Source organism: Epinephelus fuscoguttatus, linkage group LG16, assembly GCF_011397635.1.
Source record: "Epinephelus fuscoguttatus linkage group LG16, E.fuscoguttatus.final_Chr_v1".
NCBI lineage: Eukaryota > Metazoa > Chordata > Actinopteri > Perciformes > Serranidae > Epinephelus > Epinephelus fuscoguttatus.
The window spans coordinates 20,132,748-20,148,249 of NC_064767.1; the positions used below are offsets into that span (position 1 = coordinate 20,132,748).

The 15,502-nt window shown below is 42.3% G+C and overlaps 1 protein-coding gene across 5 annotated transcripts in view; it reads right to left on the bottom strand.

Moving 5' to 3' along the window:
* Positions 1 to 10,780: 10,780 nt before the first annotated feature.
* Positions 10,781 to 15,502, bottom strand: part of efemp1 (EGF containing fibulin extracellular matrix protein 1) — a 182,518-nt gene continuing 177,796 nt past the window's right edge. For all 5 annotated transcript variants that reach the window (XM_049600286.1, XM_049600287.1, XM_049600285.1 and 2 more), the window contains 5 exons: positions 15,086 to 15,205; positions 14,012 to 14,131; positions 13,011 to 13,137; positions 12,730 to 12,922; positions 10,781 to 11,581 (listed from right to left, as the gene is read on the bottom strand). In XM_049600286.1, the coding sequence (XP_049456243.1) occupies positions 11,420 to 11,581; positions 12,730 to 12,922; positions 13,011 to 13,137; positions 14,012 to 14,131; positions 15,086 to 15,205 (722 nt within the window). In that variant the 3' untranslated portion in view covers positions 10,781 to 11,419. The remainder of the gene's footprint in view (positions 11,582 to 12,729; positions 12,923 to 13,010; positions 13,138 to 14,011; positions 14,132 to 15,085; positions 15,206 to 15,502) is intronic.

Sequence of the window (15,502 nt, forward strand, 5' to 3'; positions counted from 1 at the left end):
TTGTAAGCAGAGGCCTTCAGCACTCTGTCTTAAAGCATTCACAGAGCAGTGTGTTCGTGCCTGGGATTTGCATTCTGTACCTGAGTTGCACTGCTGTGGAATGTAATGGGCACTGACACTGGTTTAATGAGTGCATGTACACCCAGGGCCAAATGCAATTACATGCTCTCACAGGCAACCATCAAAAAAGTAGGCAGCTGTTAACCACCATTCATCGCGGATGGTCATGCAGTTAACTGTATTTGCAGGACAGGGGGTGAGAGGAAAGAGTAGAAAGACGGAGAGAGAGGGGGGAGAGAAACTAAACTCATTATGAGACAGATAGTGGAGTAGCATCTGTCAGCATTGGCACTTTACCACAGCTCTTTTTGCCTGACTCAGTTTCACCAGTGAAAGTCAAGCCACGCTTTCCAGTCAGTAACAATGTTCGCACACATCCTGCAGAAGTGTGGGAAATACCGCGAACAGCCTCTTCAGGAAGGAGGATGTTTTGTACAGTTTTGCATTCTTACATTCAGCCACAGTTTGTGCCTCTCACCATTACATTTAAACACAGACCTAAGCGTCTGAGAAGTAAATCAGCTACCTGGTGATGTTTGAGAAGGTTGTTTAACTCTCACTGATGTTCTGAAAGTAATGTAAAAATCCTCAGAGATTCTTTAAACCATCTGAATGAAAACATTTCCTCCACTGCAGGATAAAATAAAAGGTTTGTTGCAGTATTTCTAATCCAGGTAGTGGAAATTACATAATGTCCTTGCTCTTTCTGTGCACATAAGTAAAGCATTATTTTGTATGAAAATATAAAACATCAATTTAGACAAATATACCAATAATCAGTTTTTTTTAATGTTTTTTGGTTCATGTTAAAGGAACAGTGTGTCAGATTTAGTGGCATCTAGTGGTGAGCACTGCAGACTGCAACCAGCTAAAACTTTTTCCATGTGCTAAGCATCAACTCCCGGTTGGGATTCCTTCAGGGTTTATAGTTCAGGAGGTTTTTACTGGGAGCCAAATAATCCGCCGAGGTTTCGTCCTTTCCAAAACAAAAGGACCAGGTGATTAAAAGCTGTAGAAACACTGAATAAAGTAATTTCATATTACAAATCAGTGTCTCTCCGATGCTGTTTGGCTGCTAGCCCAGCACCTACTAATGTGTGCTCACCTTCTTCCTCTAATAACGTAAGACCCAGATGTTCAAAAGGTTTTTACCAGGAGCCAAATTATCAACAGAGGTCTCTTCCTCTGCAAAACAAACAGACCAAGTGATTTAAACTGGTAAAAACACTGAATAAAGCAGTTTCACATTTGAAAATTACTGTATCCCAGATGCTGCTCGTTGTGGAGGGGCTGCTGCTAACTTCAGAGACCACTGCATAAACTTGAATAGCCCTATCTAGCGCCAGTGCTTGGTTTGTCCATTCTTAGCTACTGTAGAAACATGGCTGTGAGACAAAGAAAACATGATTATTATACTGTATTCCATTTTTACCAGTATACCCCCCTCAATCCTACACACTTCTCTTCTTAGTGCTTTGTCGAATTCGCATAGCACTTCTTTAGCACTGTTAGACTCAACTGTTAGAATGGACAACATGTCAAAATATGTGCAACAGGGCCAGGAATTTTGGGAACCTTGGGAAACAGGTTTAAAAATATTTTTTATTGTGCAGCAGACAGAATATTTTTCATCCAGATGGTTTGAAGAGCCTTTAAGGATTCTGGAAATACCTTCAGCTCAGCCTTGAGTGTTGTTAAAATCCATTCTGGGTGTTTCTTTTTTCTGAAAAATTTGCTCTGTGAATGAAATGTATTGGTAACACATGAGAGACACAAACTGGGGCTAGCTCACGTTAGATTCACGGTCTAGTTCATTTTAAAGGAACATGTGCCAACATGATTAAGTCCAGTTTGGGTAAATACAGTCGAAGTCTGAAGTCTGTGTTCTGATTTACTACTGTTACAGCTATATATCACTACTGTCCTAGCACATGTTGTAGCTCTAATCAGCACACATCAGTGTGAGCTAAAAACACATAAGGTATTACAAATAAAGAGTCATCAGTAGAAATTCCTGCTTTAGAAACGTGTTAACTGAACACCTTACAAGGCAGAGCTTGCACTCCGCTGTCTGCTCTGACAAGTCAATAAAACCCACTGGTATGCTGAACATTTTTGGAAGGCAAGATAGATATGAGGCTGTGGTGGAATTTGATCAGGCAGAGAGCCAGCCTCCTGTTCATTACAGAGCTTCCCAGCAGCAACACACCCTCCCGGTGAGCACACCTCAACCTGAGGAAAAGTATTACTGACTGGCACGTCAACAGCCCGCGCCCACCCTTGGCCTCCCCTCCACCTGCCTGTCTTCATCGCTGTCACATATGCATGTGCTCACACACGCTACATACAATGCACGCACACACACACACACACACACACACACACACACACACATCATGTACTGTCTCAATTTCTCCCAAGTTGTATTGGGAGGGATGGCAGGGAAGTGGAAACTATGAAAAGGCTTGAAAATCCAGGGCAGATGTGAGCTGACAGGGCGGGAGAGATGGAAGTTGACTGGGAGCAACGAGTGTAAGTGAGAATCTTTAGATTTAACTGCAAAACTGTCTTTTATTCATGTTTGGTTGGATTATTTTCTGACACTGTTTGGGAGAGAGGCAGTGATAGTTCATACTGAAAATACTTTAATTTTGGAATATAGCCACTCAGTATTCTGAAGCCTCATTTTAGTAGCTTCAGATAAACCTTTGAATACATTTTTTCACAGACGAAAGACTGTGAATTTTGTCCCAAATCACTCATCTGTACATTGAAAGCCCATGAGGAATGGATCTCTAAATGGCAGAGGAATGATTACAGTAAGCAAAATCATCCCAGTATCCATATGGGCACCTGACTGTTGTTTTAAAGGGACAGTTCACCTCAAATTTCCTCTTACCTGTAGTGCTATTTATCAGCCTAGATTATTTTGGTGTGAGCTACTGATTCGTTCATTCATTTTTTTCCATAATTGCTTATTGGGGGTTGCCAGGGGCTGGAACCTGTCCCGGCTGACATCAGGCGAGAGCTGCTGGGGTACACCCTGGACAGGTCACCAGACTATCACAGGGCTGACACATAGAGACAGACACATTCCCACCCACGGCTAATGTAAAGGCACTAGTTAACCTAACCTGCATGTCTTTGGACTGTGTCAGGAAGCCGGATTACCCAGAGAAAACCCACGCTGACACGGGGAGAGGACACAAACTCTGCACAGAAGGGTTTCCCCCCACCTTGGATTTGAACCCTCTTGCTGTAAGGCAACAATGCTGACGACTGCACCATGCCTAGGTGACATGCCATCTGCCATCCCTTCCACCTTCTGAAAACAAAGTCAGCTGGTATAGTGTGTCACTTTAGAAACTTGCTGTGAGCTTGTTGTGAGCAGTTTCATGTAGGAAGTGTTTCCTTTCTACCAAACTACACCTGCCAACCGTGTCACTGCGCAGAAGCAATCAAGGAAACATGGTTGGCAGGTGTAGTTCATGAAACTGCTCACACCAAGGTCTGTGGATTCTTTTGAGTAACCGGGTCATGGTTTCTGGAAAGAGACATTACTTTTTTATTTGAGCACCACAAGCTGAGTGTCATCTAGCTCCATTACATTGTAGAGAAGGCAGACTCTCTATGGCTGATATCTCCAACACTCGGCAACTTACACCAAAACAATCTAGACTGATAAAAAGCACCACAGGTGAGAGGAAAAATACGTATTTTTGATTCTGGGGTGATATGTCCCTTTAACACAGACTGAACCTATCCTTTAATGCAGCTAGGTATAAAGGAGAGGCTAGCATGTGTATGAGGAAGCCCCCATCTGGCAGTGACCTTTCTTTTAGGATTATCTCCCTTGAACTATCTCCTGCTTCACCTTGACACCTTGACTCCACCTAGCTGGCAGACTTGCCCTACATCACCACAGAATCAGCAACACTTTGTGTTAGCCATGCCTTACAAATGGTTGTAACTAAGGGTTTTATTAATGATTACTAAATCATTTGTGATGATTTATAGATCAGCTTGCTCACCAGAAGAAAATGTTCGCATTGTACATTTCTGCAAACCACGAATATGTTTCATTTTCACATTTCATAGATATCATATCAGTGTTTCTAAGGCGACATAGTATATTAGCTGACTTTGTCATCAGAAGGTGAAAGTTATGTTTTGACAATGCTAGGGTGTGCGCATATTTGGTGCAGCAACAGAAATTAAGCCTCCTCTGAATGAAGCAACACTTCCACAGAACTAGCTGTAGCCTATCATGATGCACTCCAGGCCCAGGGTGCTTCCTCTTATGACCAAGCTGCTAATGATAAACGCTACACTGTGCAGAGGGCCCCCAGAGGAGAAATATAAACTTTTTCCTCTATATGAACTTGAATCATAAAAGGCAATGGCACTTACTGTTACTGTTACTGTACTTGGGGATAATTATCATCCTTGTATATCATGTTTTCCCTTGTAATTATGTCATAATTCAAAGGCTTCCCCAGCGAGCTTAAAACGGTCGGGTACGTCATCATGTAACAAACTCTTCTCTGAGGAACGGGCCTATTAATTGTCAGTATATAATTACATTCACAACACCCCAAGGGCCCGTCTCGTTTAGTCATCTCAGAGTTACTGCTACAAACTATAATTAGAGAATGTAATCACACAGGTATGGACCTCCAGGATTTATTTTTTCAGCCTGACTGAAGGCTGATTGAAATGACATCTGTGGTTGGGCACCAGGCGGGGAGTGTTTACGACCTGGCATGTGTTCAACTGCCACATGCAGTGGCACCGGGCAGCATACCATACCAGCAGAGTTCACAATTTACATACACAAACACGCATGCATGGACGGCTGGTTTTGCTAATTTGCTGGACGTGTGTATATGCTTGTTACCTTGAGAGTGATTTCTTGAGTGGCGTGCATGTGTGTGTGAGTGTGTCTCCCTGTGAATGCCCTTGTGTGGTTATGCCACCCTCGTGTGGCACTTTTTGCCAGTGTTAACAAGTGACCTCATCCCGTCATGTCTTTCCGATCTCAAATGCCATCCAATAAACTACTCATTTCTCACCTCTTCATGCACTCTCTCCCTTTCGCCATTAAAACACCTCTTACCCCTCTCCCTGACACCCACTCTGAAAGAGCTCAAGACAGGAGAACATAAAGCAAAGGCACACTATGAAGTGATCGTGAGTGATTTCCCAGTGAGAAGTGATTAATCACTTGAGTTTCAGCAACATTTTTGTGATGTAGGCCCTGAGGTTAAACCTCGAGAAGTCTGAAGCCAGTGAATGTTTGAATTAATGTAGTTCTGCTGAACCTTAAAGACTGTTTCAGCATCACATGTGTGGGTTTTTGTTTCATATTTTTCTGTATGTTTGTTGCCACATTAGTTGCATGGCTACAGGGATGATAATGTCAGTCAGTCTGTCATATTGCATGGATTAAGATGACATTTTGTACAGCTATCACACTTCTCTGAGGGTGAATTACACTAACTTTGGTGATCCCTGATATTTCCTATGGCGCGACCATGAGGTGAATGTTGTCACTTATTCTGAAAATGAAATATAGGTTATCCTGAGAAATGTCTCAACTTCAGATTGCTTTTAAATTTTGGGCAAACATTAATTGATCCCTGACAATATATTCTAATAAACTGGTTGACCCGATCTTTCCTTTAGCACCACAATGAGGTTAACATTTGGAGTTTTAAGTTAAATTTCTTCAATTTGTCAGCATGCTAACATGATAAACTTATTTCAATCAGGAGAGACAGAAGGATGAAGATAATATTTAATACCAAATATGAGTGTACAGATTAACAGATGCTTTGTGCTGATTAAGATTTAACAGAAGTCTTTGGTGCTTGTACACCAGAGAGAGATACTTTGTGACAGAGGGACATCTGTGAGGCAGCAGGATAAATCCCGCCATGGAGTCCAGACACTGGTGGTGGTGGTGGCTGATGACTCTGAGGTTGCTGACTGCTGTGGCAGGTGAGGCTGATGAATCTGTAAAGACTAGGTTGTGATGGGGAGGTGGAGGTCACACATGAATGCAGCAAGAAAGAACTACGGCAGAGAAAGATCCATATTTAAAATGAGGAGCAGTAAGATGATAGGCTGACAGAGAAGGTGTGTTGCTGTGCTGTTGGTTGACTGTGAATCAGCTGATGACTCAATTGACAGCGACAGACAATGACACCTAAAAATAGTGAGTGAGCATACATGCAAGTAATAAATGTGAAAACTAACAGCCTGAGCATGTAAAGTTTTGTCCTCCTGACTAAACTTTTCGCTTGAGCTTCATATGTCAAAAATCCTAAACATCTGTACATGATTGTCACTGCATGTTAGCATTCTGATGTTAGCATTTAACAAAGCAGCACTGTGCCTTGGTATGAACCCACTGAACCGCCCAGTGTGGCTTTTTGAAATAATTTTGTGTTTTTACTTTTTTGGGAGGACATCACAAAAGACACAGGAAAACATAAGGGATTTCATCCTCTCCTGCATACTGCAAATGTGTGTAATCAAGGCTGAGTTATCAACAAGGCAAAGCAGCCAGCTGCTCTGGTACCCTCAGGGACCTTGAAGACTCCAAGTTCACCAGCAATTATTTTGTGGTGACTGAATCAATTGCAAATTTGTTTGTTTTTACTGTATGCACCACAGAAACCAGAAAAATCACAGTATAAACTGAAATGATGGGTTACCTTAAAGGGAAACTGCACTATTTTTCAACCTGAACTCTATTTGCTCATGTTTTTGTGTCTAAGCGACTAATGGGGACATCAGTATTTAAAACTGGTCCAGGACTGAGTGAGAAAGCTGAAAGCTGCGATACAGACTGCAATATAATCTTCAGGTCAACAGCACATCCTTTGCTTTTGCCACTGACAGGATCAGATTGTTACTATGAGTGTCTGACAAAAAAATAAACCATTTTTCTTTACCTTTCCCTTGATCCAGTCTGTTATTGTGTCCAACCAAGTCTCGCTCGCAGAGAAGTCTCATTCTGCAGTCTCATGAGTTGAGTTGTTGCAGGGTTGGGTTTAATTTCAGTAACTCAGCTACAGGAATCTTCTTGAAGATGGGTTGTGTCAGTGTCTTTTGTAAATATTCAATATATTTTTGTGTCATCCACAAAAAGATATGCGTCAGATTGTATCACTCTTGGTAAATCATTTCTATAGACAACAAAGAATACAGGGCCCAGTACAGACCTCTGTGGACCTCCAGAGGTCACCACTTTCCAGCCTTCCACCACTTACTACCACCTGCTGTTTCCTCTTACATAAGAAATCCCATATCCAGTCTATAACTCTATTGTCTATACAATATTTCTTTAATTTTGACAGTAGTCTTTTTTGAGGAACTGTGTCAAAAGCTTTTTGAAAGTCCATATGCAGTCAACCAATTGTTCTCTATCCACAGCTGCTGATCACTTATCAAGAACTGTTAGAAGATGAAGTGTAGTTGATCCTCCAGATATTAATCCATAGTTTATTATTAAAAAGTCTGTTTGATTTCAGATTATCAACAATATATGCTCTGATTAGAAATCAATGCTCAATGCTTGGCCAGTTTCAAAAACTGTTGCCCCCATTAATCGCATCCAGGTTGAAAAGTACTGAAGTTTCTCTTTAAAGTAACAGCTGTATAAATACCCATTACTGAGGCCTTTGTTGTACAAATCAATTAATCAATCAATTTACTGCAACAATTACTGAGAAATAAGGGCTAAGTATGATGGAGGGTGGGGAGGGCACACCTCATTTTTACAGTGGGACCTTCTAATGCAGGGGTCAGCAACCTTCACTGTCAAAAGAGCCATTTTCTGGCATAAAAAAGTATGTCTGGGGCCACTAAACATATTTGAGCCTCATGTTGGAGGTAACAGCCTATTAAGTCTAAATTACGTCTAAATAAGCACTGATCATTCATTGAAATGTTTTACCACCAGTTGGCTACCCATGCAGTGACTATTTATGATTATTTGGTAGTTTAACTTTGTAGTGTTGGCGGTGAAAGCAAGTGAATTAGTTTGCGCATGATTTAATTCTCTATTTTCCTCCAAGACTTTTTCCTTTTTGGATTTGGAATCAATTACTTTCCTAGCTAGGGGGACTCAAAACAAGCTCCCACTGAGGCTCCACAAAATTCAGAAGGCGCCAGGCGTATGAATCTCTCTTTTTTAAAAAACAAAATTGGGAGTATAGACTACACATTTTTTACAGTTGGAGAATTTAAGAATCACTTTATTATTTTCATTGATTTTTCTTCATGTCAAAGTCACAGGGAGCCACTGGAGAGGGGCTAAAGCGATGCATGCAGGTCCAGAGCTGCAGGTCACATATCCCTGTTCTAATAGGTTGATCTGGCCCTGTTGATAATACACTATTTGCATACTGTATGCAGTTGTAAGGCAGGTGTACTGTATTTCCACCTTAACCAGAACTAAGAACTTGAAAAAAAATTGTATGCTGTTAAAGCCCTGAGGACGTACTGACTTTGAGAATTAGCTAACCTCCACCAACTCATCATCTTCACTGATGATGTTATGCTACATTCCTTGCTTCCTGGAAAATTTGACTGTGTAAATACATGACTGTTTAATATGAACAGCTGAACAGTTCTCTAAGATCTGATCCCAAACAAGTTCAGAATAAAAAAAAAACACACACAGTAAGAAACAGAGGGCAGTTATTGCATCACTGGGATACTGTAGTGAAGAGAGGACAGAGGGTAACAAACATTCAACTTACTGAACTTTCATGACTTTTTTTTCTTCTCTGTGATCTTCATCCAGTGACTTTGGCTTTGATCTATTTAATAAATCTCACAGTGATTAATGAAATGTCTAACTATATGCAGGGAGATTAAGTTAATTATCTCCACCGCTACCCTGAGTGGAATATTAATCAAGAACAAGAACCTGAAAATGTTGCTCCTCTTAAGGAGTTCAGCACATGGTTGAGTCACAGAAAAAGTGGGTGAGCAATGTTTTCTCCCGGGGGTTGAATCATGCACGGACAGCAAAAACACAGAGCTCCAATGAGCGTCGAGCTGAAGATGGGGTTAGGGGAACAATGACACATCGTGTATCATCTTACATGTCCCAACGCTGCTCTGACTAAAGCTCTAGACAGCAGAATGATTGAGTAACAACTTACCATAAAACCCCTCCCAACCAATTTCACATCTAAATATGTTGTGTGTATGTGTGTGCAGGCTTCACATTTGTCCCTCAGCACACATTGACTCAACATACTATATTACTACTATATCCCCTCTGGATCTCTTTAAATAAGATAGATATGATGGCTGGGGCATCATGTTCACTGCATTTATCATTGTTATATTCAGATGAAATCATCCTTACATTTTCCCCAAAAGCATTGGAAGAGCAGTGGAGCATTTCACACAACCGCTGCATTTTCCATTATACTGTATATGAAGTCAGGGCTTGTTCACTTCGTTGCAGAGCAGCATCTTTTTCACACATTTTCCCTCTTTCACACAAGGTGTTTGAAAGAAAAACCAGAACAACCTAGCCCCATTTATCCATCATATTTTATTCAACAATATAGCTCTTCAGAGTACAATCAATATAAGATACATATGACAAAATATATTTTAAATAGAGGAGAAAAACTTTAAGGCATTTCAATGAAGGAAGTCCTGACAGCATGAATGATAAGATTAGTGTTACATTTTTGTGTGTGTTTATACCTCTAAGGCACTATGGCATGATTGCTGCTGAAACCACATAAAAGATGGATAACTTTCTACCCTTGCAGAGTGGTGACAACATTTCCAATGTGGTTTTCAGTGCTGTGTGTCTACAGTGTACAGTGTTTCAGCAATAGGCCAAAGCAGACACGGAGTCACGAAAGGCGAAGCAGGTAGTGAAAGATTTCTCATTCTGCCGAAAAAGTGTGGTGGCATTGTATTAACACTTTAATAATCCCCTGTGTCACACATGAACCAGCTACAGGGCAACGCACTGTAATTACGTTTATCACGCAAGCCAGCCTGGTGCCAGTGTGACTTCTTGACTGGGACCGACATTAGAAAGCCCAGCTGTTCCCTCTGAGAATCGCCGTGGCACCAGCAAGCCGTCGACTGGCCGAGGTGTGTTATGAAAGCCGTCATTTCCTGTGCGTGTTCGAGTTTAAAAAAAAAAAAATCTCTGTTATTGCCTCTGTGACCGAGGGCTGCAAGGATGGCATCACAGAAACGCATAAACAGCTCAACCACATCCACTGAACCTGGGGGCAGAGAACAAGCTCCTTCTCACTCTTTCCCTTTCTCTCCCTCGTGTGTTTCACACTTTCACTTGCTTGCATGCATAAACAAAGCCAGGCACACTCACACACTCACTCACACAAACATCCACACACACTAACATTTGTTACCTTGGTATGTACATGACTTAACTCCTGGGAGTAAAGTCTACGAGCATCAAGCCTGTTGTTATGCAGAGTTTAGTACTCTCTCAACTAACAGGCAAATTCCCTCCCTTTACACTTCTGAACTGTTCTGGACTTCTCTGGAAATTATTACTCATGAGTAAAACTATACAGAAACTTGCACGAACAGCGTGGTGCAGCAGCACTAACCCCTACAGCATTTATCAACAGAAGCTCTGATTTACAAGGTCTGTCAATTATTTTTGTAACAAAAGCTGCTCATATTGGATTATTTGTCATGTACACACACACACACACATATATATATATATATATATATATATCTAGAAAACAGGATTTCTCTCTTTCTTACACTGATGCACACACAGGTTAGTGTAAGCAGGTTTGGTCTGAAACAAAGTGATAAATGTAGGTACAGCTGCATCAAAAATTTATCACAGGATGTGTGTCCACTAGGCCTCTTTTCCTGAGTGCCACTGCTCTGTTTCCAATTGTTTTTAGTATGGAAGAATTTAAAGTGGAAATGCTGCATCAAGCATCTCTGTTATTTTTCTGATGTCCACCTCAGACACTAAAAGTAAAACAGGTCTCAGCTTTAAAGATAAAAAATATATATTGTTAAAGTCTGTTGTTGAAACACAGTACATGACTCCTTAAGGACACTTAAACCCACCATCAAACTGCTTCCCAGCACCTCGAGAGAAAAAGATGCCCAGTGGTCACATTACAGCATGGGCTGGTCTGTCATGAGCAAGCCTATTGAAACCGTTGTGCTGCTGAGTGAGTCTGGGACAGCCTATGTTATATGTTGTATTGCATGAAAATGTACAGTATGTTAATGCTGATACAGGCATCTGCTGTGTTACACTGCTAATGTTTGCTGAACCAGACGTATGAGGGGCTGCCGGGGATTGCGGTGCTCAGAAAGCGTAGGGCCCGACTATGATGGTGAGCCGCAGCAGTGAGCTGGAACGGTAGTTCATGGTCAGATGATGGGTGACCATCTCCAGGTCCACGACGTACTCCCTGGGGCCTGACAGAGGCTTGGTTAGCACCAGCATGGCACTCACGTTGCTGGAACGCTGCAGGGAAATATGATCAGTGTGTAAGCATGTGAATACAGTTGGCAGGATACTAATGTCCCATCACCCCCAGCTGTACTTTGTGTTTACTGCTTTTTAGCATATGTTAGCATGCAAACACTCTAAACATGGTAAACATTATACCTGCCTGACATCAGCATGTTAGCATGCTAGTGTTAGCATTTAGCTCAAAGCAGTGCCTATGGGCAGCCCATAGACTGTAATACAAATGAGCAACATGATAGCTCTATGGATGTATAAAGAGAGGTGGATACAGCGTTGGATGTTGTCCCCTGAAGACAGAAAAGTTTAACTTCTGCAGTATAAAATTACCCCAATCATCTGCATTGTGGGGCCCATAGAGCAGGCACACTTGGCTTCCGCCGGCTGAGCAGCTAACTTCTGGTTTAGCCCTCCGCTAACTTCAATAAGGATAAAATGATTTAATCACATGGGTCTTCTGGACTTTTGAAATGTTATCAGACTGAATGAAATGAGTCATTTCATGGGAGTTGTGATGCTAGAAAAAGTTTGTGGACCTATTTGCAGACATCTTTCACAATGTAAGTCTGAGGGGAAAAGTCTTTTTTGGTCCGATGGCATCACATAACAGACCCTAAAGTTGTAATTCCACATTTGGCCACTATGTGAAATTGGCTTCAAGGCTCGGCTCTGTGCCTGAGGGCTTGGACAAATCCCAAAAAGTGAAGCCAAAACATCTCTTTAGGTCATAATCTCCACCCTCTCCATGTTAGCAGATGGGACACGGGCCAAACTAAAAGATCAAAGTACATGCCAAATACACTTTTCCCAAAGATCGTTTTTGTCATTTTAGGTAGTTTTTATCACACTGCTGTATAATCAAGTGTTCAATTTTCTGATAAGTTTGGTTATAGTTTGTTATTCGATGCTATAAAAGGAAGACTTGATGTCATGATTGGTGGCTGTGTGTGCCAATTGAGGGCTAGTGATCAGTGGCACTGCTTGCTGCTGTATCCAGGATATTTTGGCTTCATTTTTGTACAGTGGGGGGAAGTGGAGACACATTGTCCATCTTCATATCCAATGGTGCCGCCAAACAAAGTCATGATAAATCTCAGTCTCTTTTTCAACAGACAAAAAAACATAACAAATTTCCATCTACTTACCCGCAGGAAAAACTCTCCTCCCTCATTCCCAGCTTTGATCCTGAAGGTGTTGTGTGTGTTGGCGTACATGTTGGTGGCCTGAATCTGGAAGATGTCCGCTGGCACAGTCCGGTCCGCCTGGATGCTCATGTATTTGTATACAATTGATGGCGGGAGACCCTGGCACTCAGCCTGAGACCGGCAGATACAGCGACTGCAAACACACAACAATTAAAACAATCTCTTAGAAACTGGCCATACTGGTGAGAGTGACACAAAAGAACTGGGTGATGTTTACTGACTTCTCAGAGGTTTTGGCGTAAGGCGCCTCACAGGGGTTTCTGGGATAGCAGCGGAAGCCTCCGTAATAGTTCCAGCACATTTCATCGTCTTGGCAGTTATGGGTCCCTGTCTCACACTCATTTATGTCTTGTGATTGGCAGAGCGACAGAAGAAAAGAGAGAAAGTGAGAGAAGTATTGAGTAGTCAAAAATAGCTGGATGACAGTGCTAGTATCCCCCACTTCCAAAACACACACAAACTCTACACGCTTCATGAAACAGAGCTGTGAAAACACAAAGTTCAGGATGTGTACAATTTGGGAACAGTGTTTTAGAGCTGCAGCTGCGTTTCCAGCAGCTGTGGAGGTGAAAGGAAAGACAAGAGGAAAGCCTGCAGATCTGTACTGGAGGGAAGCCCCAGATGCAACCCCACACAGGCCTTGCTGCAACTCTTCCCCCTGCAGTACCATGAAAATAACCCCATCAAACATGCCTCAAACCACAGGGCTATTTCTGGCACAGCAACCTGGATTCATCACCGTAAGGTCCCTCTGACACAACCAGCCGGATTCATGGCTCCCTCTATAAAGCCTGCACCTGACCGAGGGGGAGAGGAAAAAATAACAGCTCACCCTTTGAGCGAGCGCCGGAGCTTCAAATAAATCCACTTCAAGAAACCAACATCATGCATATAAATTCACAGAGGTGGCTTTGCGGGGCAACACAAAGTTGCTGTGTTTGTGTTGCCTAACCTCTGCATTCTTTCCATGACAGTACCGCGTGAGAGTGGCTTTCATTCCTGCTTGAGAGGTAGAATAGTGGATGATAGCAGAAATGATCAAGTTCCTCTTAAGAGTTATCTTCAAAGAGTTCGGGAAGAGGAGGAAGGGAGGTAGAGAAGAGGAAATTTGTTGTGTGTGAAAACAGAGAGGAGGATAAGATAAATAAATAAACTAAAAAGGGATTGGAAAAAAAAGATTGATAGAAGGAAAACATAGTGTAAAAAAGGAGCATTGCAGTACCTTGACACAACCTGTTTCCTTGGAGCTGATATCCTTCTGGACACTCGCAGGAGTAACTTCCAGGGCTGTTAATACATTGGAACTGACACATGTAGCTGGAGAAGCTGCATTCGTCAATGTCTGTACAGGAAATATGCACACAAACATAAATAATGAGCATGAGGCAGCGCATATTGAAAACTGAGCATGTGATGGGTGTTTACGAACATTATCAGCCACAACATAAAAACTACTGACAGGTGAAATGATTCATTTTATTACAATGCAATGTTCTGTTTGGAAACCTTAGCTCCTGGCATTCATGTGGATGCCACTTTACACACACGACCCACTAAACACCATTGCAGACCAAGTATAGCTGCTCATGGCAATGGCCTCCCCAGCAGGATAACGTGCCATGCCACACCACAAAAACTGTTTAGGAATGGCCCCAGGAACGTGATGAAGAGCTCATGGCATTGACCTGGCCTCCAAAGTCCCCAGATCCTGATAGAGAATCTGTGGGATGTGCTGGTACCCCACCTCGTAACCCCCACGACTCAAAGGATCTGCTGCGAACACCCTGTTGCCAGAAACCACACAGAGGTCCTGTGTCCATGCCATAACAGATAAGAGCCAATTCCGAATCAAGGAGCCCCTGAATGGATCAGACTTGGCTTTCTAGTGTCAGCACGTACAATGGATACTTCAACAGATTGGGATCTGGAGAATTCGGAAGACAGATTAAAACCTTGAGGTCTTTGTCATGTTCTTCAGGCAATTCCTGGGCAGTTTTTTTATGGTGTGGCTTTGCACTTTGTCCTGCTGGGAGGGCCACCGCCATCGGGGAGTGCTGTTGCCATGAGAGGGGGATACTTGGTCTGCATTAGTGTTTGATTGGGTGGACTGTGTCAAGTGGCATCCAAATGAATGCCAGGAGCCAAGGTTGCATTAATGTTATTCACTCTAACTGTCAGTGTGGCTGATCAGTGTATATCTGTGTATGTATATGTGTGTGTGTGTGTTCCTGTGTGTGTGTGTGTGTGTGTGTGTGTGTGTGTGTGTGTGTGTGTGTGTGTGTGTGTGTGTCCCCACCTTGGCAGGAGACTGTGTCTTGTGCCAGCTCGTAGCCTTGTTCACACTGGCAGAGGAAGGAGCCAATCAGGTTGTAGCAATGATGCTGACAGGGATTCTCCACATCACATTCATTCACATCTGGAACAAAAGCAGTTGTTTTACATATATGGAAATATTGCAGATAATTCTGCCTTTATTACAGACTGGAACTTATTATTGTAGCTTTGACCATCAGTCTGGTATTAATGGCTCTGTACTCACACGAGAGCTCAGATCTTAGCAATTAGTATAGTGAGTGATGTTATCATCATGAATAGGAATAATACAGAACACTCTGTGAGTAAGACCCAAGCTGTAATAAACCTGGAGTTATGCTCAAAGAAAGAGCAGTAACTAAAGACACAAATAAGCAGCATAGCTGGGAGCCGGTCATGG